Consider the following 16,699-nt stretch of genomic DNA (forward strand, 5'->3'; position numbering starts at 1 on the left):
AAAGCTCACTGCTGGATAGGGACTCACTGTCCAATTACAATGATGGTATATATAGTACCAAAAAGACTATATTGACATCACAATGCCTAATTAGTCTGCAATGAAGCTTGTGCCTGATCTGATCCAGCATCAAGGCTGGCATATAACAAGGATAACATCATCATAGCATTATCGTCTTTGCTTGCATACAAAATCAATTTTATACCCTTTGTTAATCTTTATCCAGTCGGCTAGCAAAACTTTTCAGAAAACATGTGGCACAAACTCCAATATACAATATAACACGGTGCTATCCGAGGGTTAACATCTAGGATGTCGTAGCCACAATGCAAAGTAATTGAATCAGTAAAACAATTCAATTAACTAGGCCAATTTGTCCGACCTCCAAAACTGTTCCTAGACAACTGCTATACACTGCCAATTTTACTTTATCTAACCAAAACATGTGCCATCCAACATATTAACATAGCCGACCATATTTGAAGCATATACACATTGTATATTACCAAAAATCCAAAATTGTAGCCATGTCTGCTAAGTATTATGCGCTTGCTAACCAAAATTGTCTCTGTGTACTGGTTTTCTGCTTTGTACCAAGGCATCTTTCATAATTGCCTTCCAATCAAAACTGATTATCAAATCAAGCGACCTTAGCAACTGATTATGTTGCCATCAGTGACAACATCCATGCCTTCATCAATGATCACTTGCCAACACTTACAACCCTAGATGTTCCTATAGAAGTGAGTTTCCTATTGATAGTGATTTTTTGGAGCTAGCCCCCTCATTTGCAGGTCATACATGCTCACTAAGGGGCACAAGGGATCTATTTCATCCTTTAGTATTTCTGAAACATGGGTGCAATTTACCTTTTCTGAGTCATGTAGGTGAGTTAAAGTGATGGCAGGTGTTTCTTGATAATTTGGGTAATGAAATGAGATTGAATTTGTTAATAGTCACTCCTGTGCATGATAGCACCCAGATAGCTACAGAAGACAATCTGAGTATACTATTGCCCTAGTTCTGATTCCCCTTGACTGAAAAAGCTAGTGCATGGTCTGAAATTCTCTAGGGAGGTTTCCTTGTGTTGGAAGTAAGGTTTTATCTTATTACTTCCCAATCTACTTTTATCTTATTTGCCAACTATTTATGCAAGAACCCACAACAAAAAACTAGTCTCCTCGGTCATCTTTATTCTGTGGTTTTTGGTGATGCAAAATTAGTTCTGCACCTAGATGTTCCTGCATCAATACCACTTCACTACGACCCATTACAACATTTCTCTTTTACAAATTCTCATTGTTTTGTGCCAATTTTGTAATGAGACCCTAGTACAAGAAAAAAAAATGTGCAGTCCTCTTTAATGCCAAAACACAAATGGTGTCGCAGATTACTTATATTATTTTTCAATGGCTGCAACTTCCTCATAAACAGCTATTATTTTTCAATGACTGCAACTTCCTCATAAACAGCTCATATATTAGTTTAAACTGGCATTAACACCTTAGTGATAGTGTTTGAAAACTGCTGCTCTTTGCTGTTGAATGATAAAAGCCTTCTGGAGACCGATTAAGTTTGACAGATCGGTAGTAGATGAAGGTTGACTGGAGATGCAAAATAATATTACTAGTGGACACAGCACCACTTCACAATAAGGTTGAGTGACAGCCACCCCACTGAAAGCAGTTTTCTAAAGATCAATTTTATAAGCATAAACATCATCTGCTCTCACTGTTGAACTTGAAAAAGTCAAAATCCACGAGCATAGTCGTCATGGTAGTGGTCAAACAATGGAAACCTATCACATTTGGAAAAACATGTAAGGCAGAGATAGATTCATCTCTTGTAATACATGAAAATAATCACAAACTAATAGAAACAACTTCTGGAAACCTCACCGATATCTGTTGTATATTACTGAAGATTGGCAAAGTTACCGTTAAAGATGTTTGAGACAAATTTACTGAATATCTGTCATTGGAACTCTTTGCATAAACACTGGCAAATATGCTGGAACATTGGAACTACTCTAATGGCAATTGGAGATAATAGTCTTTCAACCTTCTCATGCCTACTTAGAGATGGTAGAATCAAAACTGGATAGGTTCAACTGTTATCTTAATGCATAATTACCATAACTGAATAGAAAAGACTGGTTAGAAGGGAGAATGGGCATGGGATTGGAAGAAGGTAGGTAGAAGCTGTCGATAATTTACAAATTTAAATATCTGCTTTGAATTTTATGAAACCAAGGGTTAGCTGATATCCCTTGCAGAAAACAATATGCTGCCTGCAATCAAATAGGCAACTAGATGACGAAGCATCTGCTCAGTGTGGTGTTCTAGACATCAGAATCTTTAGTTAAGGCGGGGAAGTTTAGAGATATTATGTGTTCAAGGTACATTTTTTCCTTGGCATTCTCAATCCTATGAATTACGTAAATAGATTCCTAATGGTCATCAAACAAAGATGCAACCTTATTACTCACACTGAATGACACAACTTTTGAGCCATTCTTCATGATATATTCCCTGTGGTATGTAACAACTCAAGTCAATATATTTTAAGAAGAGCAGAAATAACAGATTGTTAGACGATAGCTCACCTGTTCATCAAGTTCTGTCTGGACCTTTTGATCTTCAAGTTTCTCCTGTTCCTCTCGAAGATGCTTTATTCTAGTCAGTTCATTACAAGCATGCAGTTTCTCCTCTCTTGCACCATGCCAGCGTAATTTCAATGCTAGCAAATCATCTGTCATGTGTTTCTGATCATCCCTAACCTTTTCTAATTGTCTTTGCAGACTTTCACTGAAATAAAATCATTATGAAACAGATTAGTAATATGATTGAGCTTAAATATTAATTGATAGAAGAGAGAATATGAAACAAAGCCATTCTGGCAGCATTCAAAGTATCAATATATGAAGATTACAAAAGGAGACTAAATGGCATTGCTGAAATACTGCCAAGAAGAAAAACATTAAATTGTTTACTGCTTATACAGACATATTAAGCTACATCCTCAACAACATGCCTCCCCCAAGTAACCTGAATTTCATAACATTATTACCGTTTATCTTCAAGAGATGCCAGCTGAGAATTAACTTCCTCCATCGAACGTAAACCTTGAGATCTAACATCAAGCTTGTATTCCAGATCTTCAACCTGCTTTTGTACATTCTGCATCTCAAACCATATTCTATCTATGTTTTCCACAGGCTGAAGCAACCTTTCCACAGATTCTTTCTCCGATTTTGCTTGAGCTAGAAGGCCAAGAAGCTGCTTGCACACAACAATACAACAAATGCAAAAACATTATTAACCTTACAGATCGTAGAATTATATACATAGTAACTCCAACCAAAAATTAACAATGTGGGACATTCAAACTAAGACTTCAAGAGGTGATGATCTGTTTATCTGGCGTCCTGAAGTTCAGAATGTCAAAGGCATACTAATTGAGCACCATTTTGATATCCATAATATCCTTCTCATTGATTTCCCCTATACTCTGTCTATTTTTAGTATTCACTTGATCTGCAAATAAAAATTTCTAGGTCATGTACTGATCACTGCTAATATTGAATTCTAGAATTTTTGCCCAGATTTTATTCATATTTGTAAGCAAATGAGAATAGAAGTATTCATCACATCCCAAATTCCTCTGTGAATTCTATCGCGCTATTGTTATGTGCACTGTCCAAGAAAGAAAGGGAAGGAGACAGGGAAAGTGGGGAGAGAAAAAGGATTTGTCTCATAATATGAAATCATGTAAACCCAAGATCTATACTCTATAAATGAATTTAGACTGAGACATACAAAGCATATTTATCCCATAATAAGAATATTTAGTAGGCCTAAGAGCTGCACTTGAGAAATGATATGTTATGGCCTTGAACAAACAAGAAAGTTCATAGAGCCAATTCATTCAGTATAATGAGCAGGTTGTTTGCCACATGTCTCATGTTTTGTGGATTAATGGATGCAATAATTCATTATTAGTGGCAGTCCTACTAGACCAAAAGACGCCAATCATAAAGACCTTACAACACATGCACATTTTCATGTCACGCCTGTTTACTAATTCAGAAGTTTTAAATCATTAGTGAGCTCTACTAGACATAACAGACCAACGTAACCAACATTAAATTGTTGGAAATGAATGAAATTGCTACAGGCACCTCAAAAGAATTTAGAGTTAGTTTTGTACCAGAAATTCTTCTTTAGGGATATTGAAGAGATGTGGTGTTTCTTAATAATTAGATATTCAATGCAAAGAAATAAATAAAAGCCAATAAAAATCTTATCAGTATTTAATAAAGAGGATTTAGAGATATTCCAAAATTTTAACAATTGACTTATTAACAAATATTGTAAACTTATCCATATTTCACATATTTTTCTCAAATGATACAGTTACTGACAACAAGCAATATGTTTCCTTCTGACTTCAGCACTTCCCATTCACTTCTAGAAAGAGTTGATTTTTCAGTAAATAAAAGGCTGTATAAATTAATATGAAGTTGAAAATAAATTCCTAAAAAAGAGGCCCCATATACAATGGAGAGACCTGCAATGCTTTTAGTAGCACTGAGACTATCTCAGTTAATAAAGAACAGGAACCCAATGCACCATAAATACTACCTCAAAAAAATTCTCGTCAAAATGCAGTTGTGTGCCTCAAGAATAAACCTCACCCATTAACCAAAGGAATTTGAATGTTGAGTTTGTTGACCAACACATCAATCATCTTTAGATTTAACTATTACAATCCACAATCACTGTTGTTCAAAATCCACTAGCTTATACCCTTTGGCTGAACACAGTTTGAGAGGTGTTTTCCAAATTCAAGTTACTAAAAATCCTCAAACATTGAGTAATGTTCAACATTGTTAGAAATGAACCAGGAATGGCAAACTAAGAAAAGTGAACAAAAGATTATCCTGGGAAAGAACAAAAGATTATCCTGGGAAAAAACTCTCTTGGAGGAGGGAAAGAACCCAGCTCCACAAAGTGTACAGTTTTGATCAATTTCAACCGAAATTGCAGAGCTTGAACTTAAGGCTTTCTGAATCCTATGGAGAGAGATTGATTGATTTCTCAATACAATCGATGCACTACAAATACTCAATCAAATACTCTCAAATAAGGCGAGTATGGTCTACAGAAGTACAATAAGCAAATATTAAATGTTTACTCTGTCAGAAGAATTCTCAGAAGTCAAGTTTGATCAGAGCCTACAGCAACTCCAAACTGAAGATCTATTTTTATGTATTTCAGAACTTTCTAAATGGACACACGATAGTTAATAATATGCAGAGAATCAAAAATGATAAGCTGCACGTCTGTATGGAACAGAAATAATATCTAACTTAATTACACATTTCTGCACACCAATGAGGTACGACACCAATCAATCAAATTAGACTCGGTTGAAGACACGATTGATTAGTTCATTTTTGGTTTTACAACTGCTTTTCCATACGATACAGTTCTTGGAAAGAAAACGATGCCGTAAGTGTTTTCATGTCACACATCAGCCACATGTGTTGATAAACCTTAGTCCTGTCAGTTAATAATAAGAGTGGTTGTATGAAGTAGAAAACACATCTGATAGCAGTTATAAATCATTGTTTGAATTATACTACCCACATTGAAGAATAAGACCCATTCGGGAACCCACAAGTTTGCTCCAGATAGTGAGCATCGTGCTTACAACTGTAGGTATACAATTTGATCTAAAGACAAATTCTCCACCAATAGAATGTTAGTGGTAAAGATCACATATTTATAATTAAATACTTTTTTAAGAGAATGAAATATGCACACACAAACGCATTAATTTGTAGCAATGTATTTCATATGAGGCTGTTTAATTCAGCACACCCTCTTAACAGATATGAAATCAACTGAGCAGTCATGGTTACTCTCTACATGACAATCCAAGCAGATTTTACACATGATTTTATTGGATTATTCATTCACCATTGGAAATCATAAAATCATTCAAAATGATAATCTTGTAAGAATCAGAACTAAGCCTTAATCACGGACTCTCTCATCGTGAAATTGCATGGACTCTCTCAACATGACATCCAAATCCCATCATGGTATCTGTCACATGATGTCATCATGGACTCGCTCAACATAATGTTCACTTCGCAGAGTGAAAGAGTTATCATACCTGATTCTTACAATTTTATTAACATAAACACAATAAAATAGGACTAAGTTCGATTTACGACTCAAGATTGATCATTTGTAGCTTACCTTTAAAGTAAGAAAACTTCACCTTTGATAAAGGCTTAGTGAGAATATCAGCAGTCTGTTCATCAGTGCTTATGTATTTTGGGTTCATAGCCTTTTGTAGTAACATGTCCCTGAAATAATGGCACTTAATTTCTATATGTTTGGACTTGTCATGGAATTGCAGCTATGATTATCACAAAAGAATATTATAGGTTCACAAGATACTCCAAATAATCCACTAAGAAGTTTTCGAAGCCATACAGCCTTCCGCACTGTTGTAAAAGCTGCCACATATTCAGCTTCAGCTGTGCTTTGAGAAACACATGTTTGCTTTCTACTACACCAAGAAAACATAGCACATCAAAGACTGAAACAAAAACCTGAGGTACTCTTTCTATCCGCAATGAATCCAGCCCAATCAGAATCTATGAATCAATGAAGATGAAAATCATTATAACAAGAGAACTTCACACCCATGACATATCTTAGAATATGTTTAGCTATAATGACGTGAAATATCCTTGGCTCACTCATAAACTGACTCAGTGTTAACAGCATAGCATATGTTAAGCCTTGTGTTGACAAAGTACATAAGAGAACCAATCAGCTGCCTATAAGGGGTACAATCAGCAACATCTTGAAGTTTTTTTCAGGTTGGCCTCCATAGGAGTCACATTTCGTTTACAATCAAGCATACAAACCTTCTTGAGAATGTCTAGTGCATATTTAACTTGGCTAAGAATAATTTCATTGGACTTTTGCCAAATTTCCAATCCAAGATAGTAATGCATTAATCCAAGATCTTTCATCTCAAATTCAGAAACCAAGACTTTCTTACATTTGCTAATCAACTCGTCATCACCTGTAATAAAAAGATCATCAACATAAGGAACCGGGATCAGCATAAGATCATTATACCTTTTGAGATAAAGATTGGGATTAACTTCATTTTCACAAAACCCAATCTCAAGAGATAACCATCAATACAATCATGCCATGCTCACAGAGCTTGTTTAAGCCCTTACAATGCCTTTTTCAGTTTACATACATGATATTCTTTGTCATCAATAATGAATCCATCAAGATCTTCTACATAGAATTCTTCATCAATAACCCCATTAAGGAAGGTTGTTTTTACATCCACTTGATGTAACTTCCATCTTTTAACAGCAGCTATTGCAATGATGGTTCTAATAGAAGTGTATCTTGCCATAGGAGAAAAAGTTTCATCATAATCTATACCTTTCTTTCGACTGAAACCTCATGCCACAAACCTAGCTTTGAATTTCTCCACACTCCCTTTCAGTAGAATGTTTTATATTGTATAACCACTTAAAAGATGACTGATATACCTTTTGGACGAGGAATGATTTCCAAAACATCATTTTTCATGATCGATTCATATTCCTCTAACATAGCATCTTTTCAAAACTGTGGTTCTATTGCTGCTTCAAAAAAAGAAGGTTCAGAGTTGATAATATTAAACATCAATGCAACATCACCATCAAATCTTTGAGGCCTTTTACTTTCTGAAAAGTTCCCCGAGGAGTGGAATTATTTTCAGCATCATGCATAGTGTTCTTTGCCCAGAATGGTCTTTTCTTAACATTCATTTGAACACTTGAACCTGCACTTGAATCAACCTGATTTTTAGGAGAGGAAAGTGAAGAGCACAAGATTAACAAATTTGACAATTTAAAACTTTTATCCAAACAATTTCCACAATAACTGAATTAGACAATATCCACTTAAACACAATAACACAAGATTTATGTGGAATCTCAATGCGGGAAAAACCAAGGCAAAATATTTACTTTTATATATATCTTTGATCTTTTACAAAAATTGTAGGCTCCAACCTACAAGAGGATCCAACCTCGATTTTACGAGCACCAACCTGCTGGAAGCTACAACTCCCACAGTTCATAGGCTTCAACCCACTAGAAGCACCTACTCCCACTTTTGATGTTAAATGTCATGTCCCCTTCTCCATTCTAGTACCAGGCGATAGGATTAATCTACCTTCACATCCAGATAGATTAATAACAAATTTTAGCAGGATGCCTTCCAGTCACAATGGTGATTTAATTTAATTATTCCAGGACTTTATTAAATGAGCAGAGCTAAGTTATTTTAATGTTATAAAGTTATTTATTTTATAAAAAGCTTTAAGTGACTACAGGACGAAAATGATATTAATCCCACATTCCTTGTTTGTTGTATTTTCCCTCACTCCTAGGCTATATATGCGGATTGCATTGGGATTATAAAACACACATGAATATTGACATTAAATGCTCATATGATCTATTGGTTGCTTAAATGTGACTGTAATTTCTTAATGACGAAAACCCTTAAGAGTTTGGCAATAACTGGACATAGCCCTAGTAATCTTGCCAAGTTTGTGCATTGAAGGAAATTATAGAGGTGCATAATATCAGATTTCACCATTGGAGAATTTAGGAATTCTGAGATTCGAAATACAAGCTCCTGGATACAGGTTGACAATCTACTGTTGGAGAGTTTAGGGATTCTGAGATTCAAAATGCAAGCTCCTAGATACAGGTCGACAATCTATTGTTGGAGAGTTTAGGGATTCTAAGATTCAAAATACAAGCCCCTAGATACAAGTCGACAATCTACTGTTGGAGGTTAAGAACACATTTCTAGTGGGTCTGCGTGGAACTAAGAGATTGGGCGGACTTCACCAGGGATCTGTGCATCATTTTTTTGGCTTGCTTGGGCGCGGAAGGAAGCCATTGTTACTGGCAAAGCCGTTCTCGCGAGTTCTCCTCGGCTTTTGTTTTCTTTTCCTACAGGCATCAGTTGTTATTTATTCATTGGCTGCGCACATTGTTATCCACGTCCGCAGAGGTCTGGGCAGTTGTAATTGCGCCGAGTTGAATACTTTCGCAGCATTGGAGGTCACGGGAAAGACTAGTCCGTGGGGGTCAAAAACAGTCCGCTACACCCTATTCTTCCATTTCAAGCGCATGCTCTATGCACAGTGAGCGTGGAATATCCAGGGCATCTATCACCATACCGTTCACATCATTCAGTTCGAACAGCACATCATTTGAAGGTCGGTTTTCTTAGAATTAATAAATTCAGAACTGGATTATATAGTCTTACTTCAGGTGGAAGTTGCACTATCATTTCTTATTATTAGCTGAGTTTTTTTTGTGGTTATGTGATCTGGTCTTTATGCCTATATTAATCGATAACTGCAAAATGCAAAGGAATAGCAGTTCAGATTCAGTGTTCTAGCTATATTTCATTGTGCCAACTGTTTGATGCAATTCTAGTGGTATAATTTTAGAAATAACATTAATATATTCTGCAACCATTTCACAAGAACAATAATCAGATTGCATGAGAATTGTTTGATGAAATTCCTCTTCTATTGTCATATCAGCAATTGTTAAAACATTCCGACCAGAGAATATTACAGTGGTATCAGAACCACAAATCCTGCCAGCTTGTGGGAAAACAATTATTTGCAGGTTCATTAATCAAAATGACAGCCGGGAATGAGTAAAAGACAGTATAAATTTTGTCATCTTCAACCTGAACAAACAGAATCTTTAGAACGCCTTGTAGTGGAAGACAGTTACTCAGTTGATGAGGAAATAAGTTTTGGGCCAAAAGTACAAGTTGAACAAACTACTAAAGTTGAACAAGTTCAGGAACAAGCAACAGCTTCTCCAATGGCACAAAATGAAGAAGCACAGGATAGGGAAGTAATGGAGACCTTGCGAGCTATTAGAGATGGGCAAAATAACATTGCTACAACATTACAGCAGCTCACATGTGCCATGCAGCAGTTAGCCCCGATAAATAGAGGAGCACCAAGCCACCACAGTGGAGGTGGTAGTATAGCAAGATCACCCCGTGCAGCAAGAGCTCCTACTCGGAATACAGATAGACCTTTGATGCCCGTTTTTGTGGGAAATAATGTTGAAGAAGAAGTGGCTCAACTCGCAGCCCCAGCTTCCTTACCTGGTAATGTTATGGCAATGTATGATGAGTGGGATTTATTTCCGGATCTAGTCAAAATTAACCCTTCCCACTTTTGATGGCAGCAATAAAACTTCAACCAGGGCATGGATTCATAAGTTAGATACTTACCTGACACTCAAGCCCATGATGGAAACAGAAGCTATCAGATTTTCCACAATGCATCTTGAGGGAGCAGCCTATGACTGGTGGTATCATGGATTAGTTACCCAGGATCATGGACTCATCACTTCATATGAGGTTTTCAGCTCAAAGTTGATTACTCGTTTTGACAAGAAGGATATTGAGGTCTATTACAGGGATTTGGCTCAATTACGGCAGAGTGGGACCTTGGATCACTATATAGATGAGTTTCAGCGGATATTAGTGATGGTGTTGGATATGTCTGAACAGCGCAAGGTGATGTTATTCACAGAAGGATTACAGGACAGATTTAGGGGTTTGGTTAAAGTCCTAAAACCAAACACCTTGGATGATGTCATTAAGATTGCTCACGATTTTGACTCACCCACCTCATTGTTGCAGCCTCCTAAGAAATCCTATAAAGGATCCACCTCTTTCCAGGGGAGTAAAAACCAGCAAAAGACAAACACCCCTAGATTGGATTTTGAGACACGTAACGAACTTAGGAGGAAGAAGTTATGTTTTACTTACAAGAAGCCTTGGACTCCTAACCATAGGTGCCTGGGAAAACGCAAAATCCACTTCGTAGAGGTCCATTCTGAGGAGGAGGAAGAGGTAGAAGAGCCACAGGAAGGGGATAACAATATGGACAATGAGAAGGAGGAGGAAGTTGAGGGGCAACCTAATAAAGATAAGAAGAAAAAACCCCCTACTGAGCAGCCACCTGTGTTAGCCACCCTCTCGAGTGATCCAACATGTCATCCTTTCAGGGTGAAAGGGGTTGTTGGAGGCCAGCGTATTATTTGCCTTTTGGATACAGAAGCCTCACATAATTTTATCAATTCACGGATGGTATCTAGGAGGGGTTTACAGACAATGGCTATACCCGAGTTTGATGTAAAGGTAGCTAGCAGTGAAGTTTTGAGGTGCACAGAGAAGGTAGCCAGTCTTCAGATTCAGCGTGATGGTTATCTTCTAGAGTCTGATTTTACGTGGTTGATCTGGATGGACTGGATACTATTTTGGGAAGACAATGGTTGAGTACCCTCCGTAGGTATACATTTGATCATGAGACTATGCAACTAGAGTTCTTGCAGGATGATAGATTGGTGATCCTTAGAGTTATACCTGATAGTGGTCCCAAAGTGATTTCAGCTCATAGGATGGAGGCTATTTTGAGACATGATGATATAAAGTGGGCTACTCAATGCTTCATCTCTTCAAAGCAAACGCAGGGTACAGGGCAGCAGTATCATTGTGACATTCAGATGGTGTTAGATAAGCACCGAAGGGTGTTTGAGAATATACCACTAGGGATTCCTCCTGATAGAGGATTTGAGCATATCATCAAGCTAGAGGAGGGTGCCATGCCCGTTATTGCTACTCCTTATCGTCACCCGAGGCACTACAAAGAGGAGATAGAAAAGACGATCAAGGAACTTCTGGAAATGGGACATATCAGACCCAGCGCTAGCCCTTTTGCTTCTTCAATAGTGTTGGTGAAGAAGGACGGCACCCTTAGGATGTGTATTGACTACCGCGCCTTGAACAAGAGGACCATTAAGAACAAGTATCTGATTCCCCGCATTGATGAATTACTAGATGAGTTTCATGGGGCAGTGTATTTTTCCAAGATAGATCTCTGCTTAGGATACCACCAAATACGAGTCCGAGAAGAGGATGTGCATAAGACAACTTTCAGATGCCACTAGGACACTACGAGTTCTTGGTGATGCCATTTGGGCTCACTAACGCACCAGCCACTTTCCAGTCATGCATGAACCATTTCTTTAAAAAACAGCTAAGGAAGAGTGTGTTGGTTTTCTTTGATGACATATTAATTTACAGCAGAACTTGGGAGGAACATTTACAACATCTAGATGAGGTTCTTAGTTTCATGAAGGAGCACTTTTTATTTGCAAAGGAGTCCAAGTGCAAGTTTGGGTTGACCGAGATCCTTTACTTGGGTCATGTGATTGGTGTCGAGGGAGTTAAGGTGCATCAAGAGAAAATACAGGCAATTTTGGATTGGCCACCACTGAAGGATGTATCGGAGTTACAGGGTTTCCTTGGTCTTTGTTCCTACTATCGGCGGTTTGCCAAGGGGTTCTCACAAGTAGTTGCACCCCTTACCGATTTGACACGAAAAGGAGCATTTTCATGGACAGAAGACGCCGAGGTAGCATTTGATAAGCTGAAACAAGTGATGAGTTCATCTCCAGTGCTAGCACTTCCGGATTTTTCTACGCCCTTTGTTTTAGAGTGTGATGCTTCGAGAAGCGGGATAGGGGCCGTATTGATGCAGAATCGTCATCCCATTGCTTTTGAGAGCAGGAAACTTAGGGGCAGCAAAGTGTTATATTCTACCTATGACAAGGAGATGCTGGCCATAATGCATGCCTTGGCAAAATTCAGACAGTAATTGGTGGGAAGTAAATTTACAGTTAAGACCGATCATAACAGCCTATGTTACTTCCTAGAACAAAAAGAATTGAATGAAAGACAGTAAAAATGGGTCAGCAAGATTCAAGCTTATGATTTTGACATCGAGTATGTCAAAGGGAAAAATAATATAGTTGCTGATGCTCTTTCTCGTAGACCCCCAGTGCTGGATTGTTACGTCACTTTTGAAATTTCAGCTGATTGGAGATCACAGCTATTAGTGGAGTATTCCAAAAATGCACACGCATGTCAGGTTATGGATGGCATACTCCGGGATGAGCAGTAGAAGGTGCTAAATGATATTATATATTATAAGGACAAAATCTACCTGGTACCAGAATCTAAACTAAAGAAGGAAATTATGCACTCCATACATGATGCACCATCAACAGGTCATCCAGGTTTCTTTTAAACCTACAGGCAAATCAAGGAGAGATTTTTTTGGAAGGGGCTTAAGGATGATGTATTACAGTATGTTAGAGAGTGTCATGTTTGTCAGCAAAATAAGCCTGAGCAAGGTTTTCCAGAAGGATTGTTACAGCCACTCTCTATTCCAACTAAGAGGTGGGAGAGCATCTCCATGGATTTTATTACAGGGTTGCCTAGAGTTCAGGGTCGAGATTGCATTTTTGTGGTAGTAGACAGGTTGACTAAATGCGCGCATTTCTTCGCGATTGCTTTAGAATGGTCAGCCTCTCAGGTAGCCAATTTTTTTTTTTCGGGAAGTTTTTTGTCTCCATGGACTACCAAGGACTATTATGAGTGACAGAGACAGCAAGTTTCTCAGCACTTTTTGGCAGGAGATTTTCAAATTGACAGGTACCAAGTTGACTCCCAACACTAGTTACCACCCGCAGACGGATGGTCAGACTGAGATGGTAAATAAGTGGGTGGAAGGGTATTTGAGGAATTACACTGTAGGTCAACAAAGAGCTTGGGTCAAGTGGTTGTATTTAGGGGAGTATTGTTATAACTCCACCTATCATATGTCTATTCGGATGACACCTTTCCGTGCCCTCTACGGCTACGAGCCTCTCTCTTTCATCGATTTGGCTTTAGCGGACAGCAGAGCACCATTAGCCAGAGATTGGATTGTGGAACAGCAGGATATCCTCCGAGCTCTCAGGGGCAATATTCAGCAGGCTTAGAATCAACAGAAGTTATACACTCACCGGCATCGCATAGAGCAGAGTTTTGAGGTAGGAGATAGAGTTTTTCTTTGGCTACAGCCGTACAAGCAGAGCTCCTTGAAGAAAAGTGGGGCCGAGAAACTTAAGCCCAAGTTTTATGGACCTTATTGTATCACCAGGAGGATAGGGGAAGTAGCGTATGAGTTGGAGTTACCTGTTGACAGCCAGATCCATAATGTCTTTCATGTCTCGTGCCTGAAGAAGGCAGTGGGCCAGCAGATTGTGCCTTCCGAGAGTTTACCTCCACCTAATGAAGTGGGTAAGCTTGTTCTTGTACCAGAGGAGGTGATTGTGACTAGGGAGAGGAAACTGCATAATAGAACCATCAAGGAATATCTAATCCGGTGGAAAGACTTGCCATATGAGGATGCCACTTCGGAAGGCGAGTCTATATTACAGCATCTGGCATTGAGATTCTAGTACCAGGTGACAGGATTAATCTATCTTTACATCCGAATAGATTAATAACAAATTTTAGCAAGATGCCTTCCAGTCACAATGGTGATTTAATTTAATCATTCCAAGACTTTATTAAATGAGCAGAGCTAAGTTATTTTAATGTTATAAAGTTATTTATTTTATAAATAGCTTTAAGTGACTACAGGACGAAAATGATATTAATCCCACATTCTTTGTTCATTGTATTTTCCCTCACTCTGAGGCTATATATGCAGATTGCATTGGGATTATAAAACACACATGAATATTGACATTAAATGCTCATATGATCTACTGGTTGCTTAAATGTAATTGGAATTTCTTAAGGACGAAAACCCTTAAGAGTTTGGCAATAACTGGACGTAGCCCTAGTAATCTTACCAAGTTTGTGCTTTGAAGGAAATTATAGTGGTACATAATATCAGATTCACCATTGGAGAATTTAGGAATTCTGAGATTCGAAATACAAGCTCCTGGATACAGGTTGACAATCTACTATTGGAGAGTTTAGGGATTTTGAGATTCGAAATACAAGCTCCTAGATACAGGTCGACAATTTGCTGTTGGAGAGTTTAGGGATTCTGAGATTCGAAATACAAGCCCCTAGATACAGGTTGACAATCTACTGTTGGAGGTTAAGAACACATTTCTAGTGGGTCTGCGTGGAACTAAGAGACTAGGTGGACTTCACCAGGGATGTGCATCATTTTTTTGGCTTGCTTGGGTGCGGAAGGAAGCCATTGTTACTGGCAAAGCCATTGTTGCGAGTTCTCCTCGCATTTTGTTTTCTTTTCCTACAGGCGTCGGTTGTTATTTATTCATTGGCTGCGCACATTGTTATCCACGTCTGCGGAGGTCTGGGCAGTTGTAATCGCGCCGAGTTGAATACTTTCGCAGCATTGGAGGTCACGGGAAAGACTGGTCCACCGGGGTCAAAAACAGTCCAATACACCCTATTCTTCCATTTCAGGCGCATGGTCTATGCACAGTGAGCACGGAATATCCAGGGCATCTATCACCATACCGTTCACATCATTCAGTTTGAACAGCACATCATTTGGAGGTCGGTTTTTTTAGAATTAATAAATTCAGAACTGGATTATATATTCTTACTTCTGGTGGAAGTTGCACTGTCATTTCTTGTTATTAGCTGAATTTTTTTTGTGGTTATGTGATCTGGTCTTTATGCCTATATTAATTGATAACTGCAAAATGCAAAGGAATAACAGTTCAGATTCAGTATTCTAGCTATATTTCATTGTGCCAACTGTTTGATGCAATTCCAGTGGTATAATTTTAGAAATAACATTAATATATTCTGCAACCATTTCACAAGAACAATAATCAGATTGCATGAGAATTGTTTGATGAAATTCCTCTTATACTGTCATATCAGCAATTGTTAAAATATTCCGACCAGAGAATATTTCATTAAATCTGAAACTCCACCTCTGTCTTTGTTGTTTTTACAACTGATGATGGAAACTGTGATTTCTTTTAGCTTGAAGTCAGCCAATCGTTTTCAATACATATATAATTTGGCACTCCTCACACTCCTTTAATAATTTTGATTAAGTATATATGTCAGATTTAAAATATCTGAATATCATATTTTTATTTCTGCTCTTCTCTCATCCAAGCTGTTCAAGCTGCTCTATGTTTTTTTGAAAAAATAAAATAACCTACACTCCCGATTGGCCATCCCCTACTACTCTAAAGGAAGGTTGGTATTGGGCCTGGGGTTAGATGTTATTACAAGCACTTGGGATTTCCTTTATAACAATGGGTGGGAGAATTATGCCTATCTCCCTCGTATCTACTGAAAGAAGCATCTAAAGCCTTCCATCAGATAGATGAGCCAGTAAGTCGGGCATCTAATCCTACTCAATTGGCAGTACAGAATCACCAGCCATCGCACAGCTTTTGGTAGTGTGTGCAAAGGGCCCCAGATTGAAGAGAGAGAATTTTTGAAGAGAAGGTCGGAAGCCCGCATATATATCAGGCGCGGGGGCCTGCATCCTAATGCACTATTCGCATTAGCGTTGGATTGTCTCACTTATGCACAGAATCAATGCTTGAACTTGTCGGTAGAGCATAGCAGATCACATAAACGGGTTTTGTGTAGGGTGGAATGGGAAGATCAACTTATTGAGTTGCAGCTAAAGAGCAAGGGCACAAATAGTAGGGCATAATAGTTAGCAAGAAAGGCAAGAAGGATAGAACAATGAAGCTTCATGAAGT

General features: G+C 38.2%; 1 protein-coding gene across 1 annotated transcript in view; it reads right to left on the reverse strand.

The window, feature by feature from the left end:
• RAD50 (DNA repair-recombination protein (RAD50)) overlaps positions 1 to 16,699 on the reverse strand; it is a 236,507-nt gene that overhangs the window by 63,434 nt on the left and 156,374 nt on the right. Inside the window, exons 18-19 of the mRNA XM_089806593.1 lie at positions 3,070 to 3,278; positions 2,606 to 2,807 (exon numbers count right to left, since the gene is read on the reverse strand). Coding sequence (XP_089662719.1) covers positions 2,606 to 2,807; positions 3,070 to 3,278 — 411 coding nt within the window. The remainder of the gene's footprint in view (positions 1 to 2,605; positions 2,808 to 3,069; positions 3,279 to 16,699) is intronic.

This window comes from Cupressus sempervirens, chromosome 10 (assembly GCF_028749045.1).
Source record: "Cupressus sempervirens isolate cs-2001-9-10 chromosome 10, ASM2874904v1, whole genome shotgun sequence".
NCBI lineage: Eukaryota > Viridiplantae > Streptophyta > Pinopsida > Cupressales > Cupressaceae > Cupressus > Cupressus sempervirens.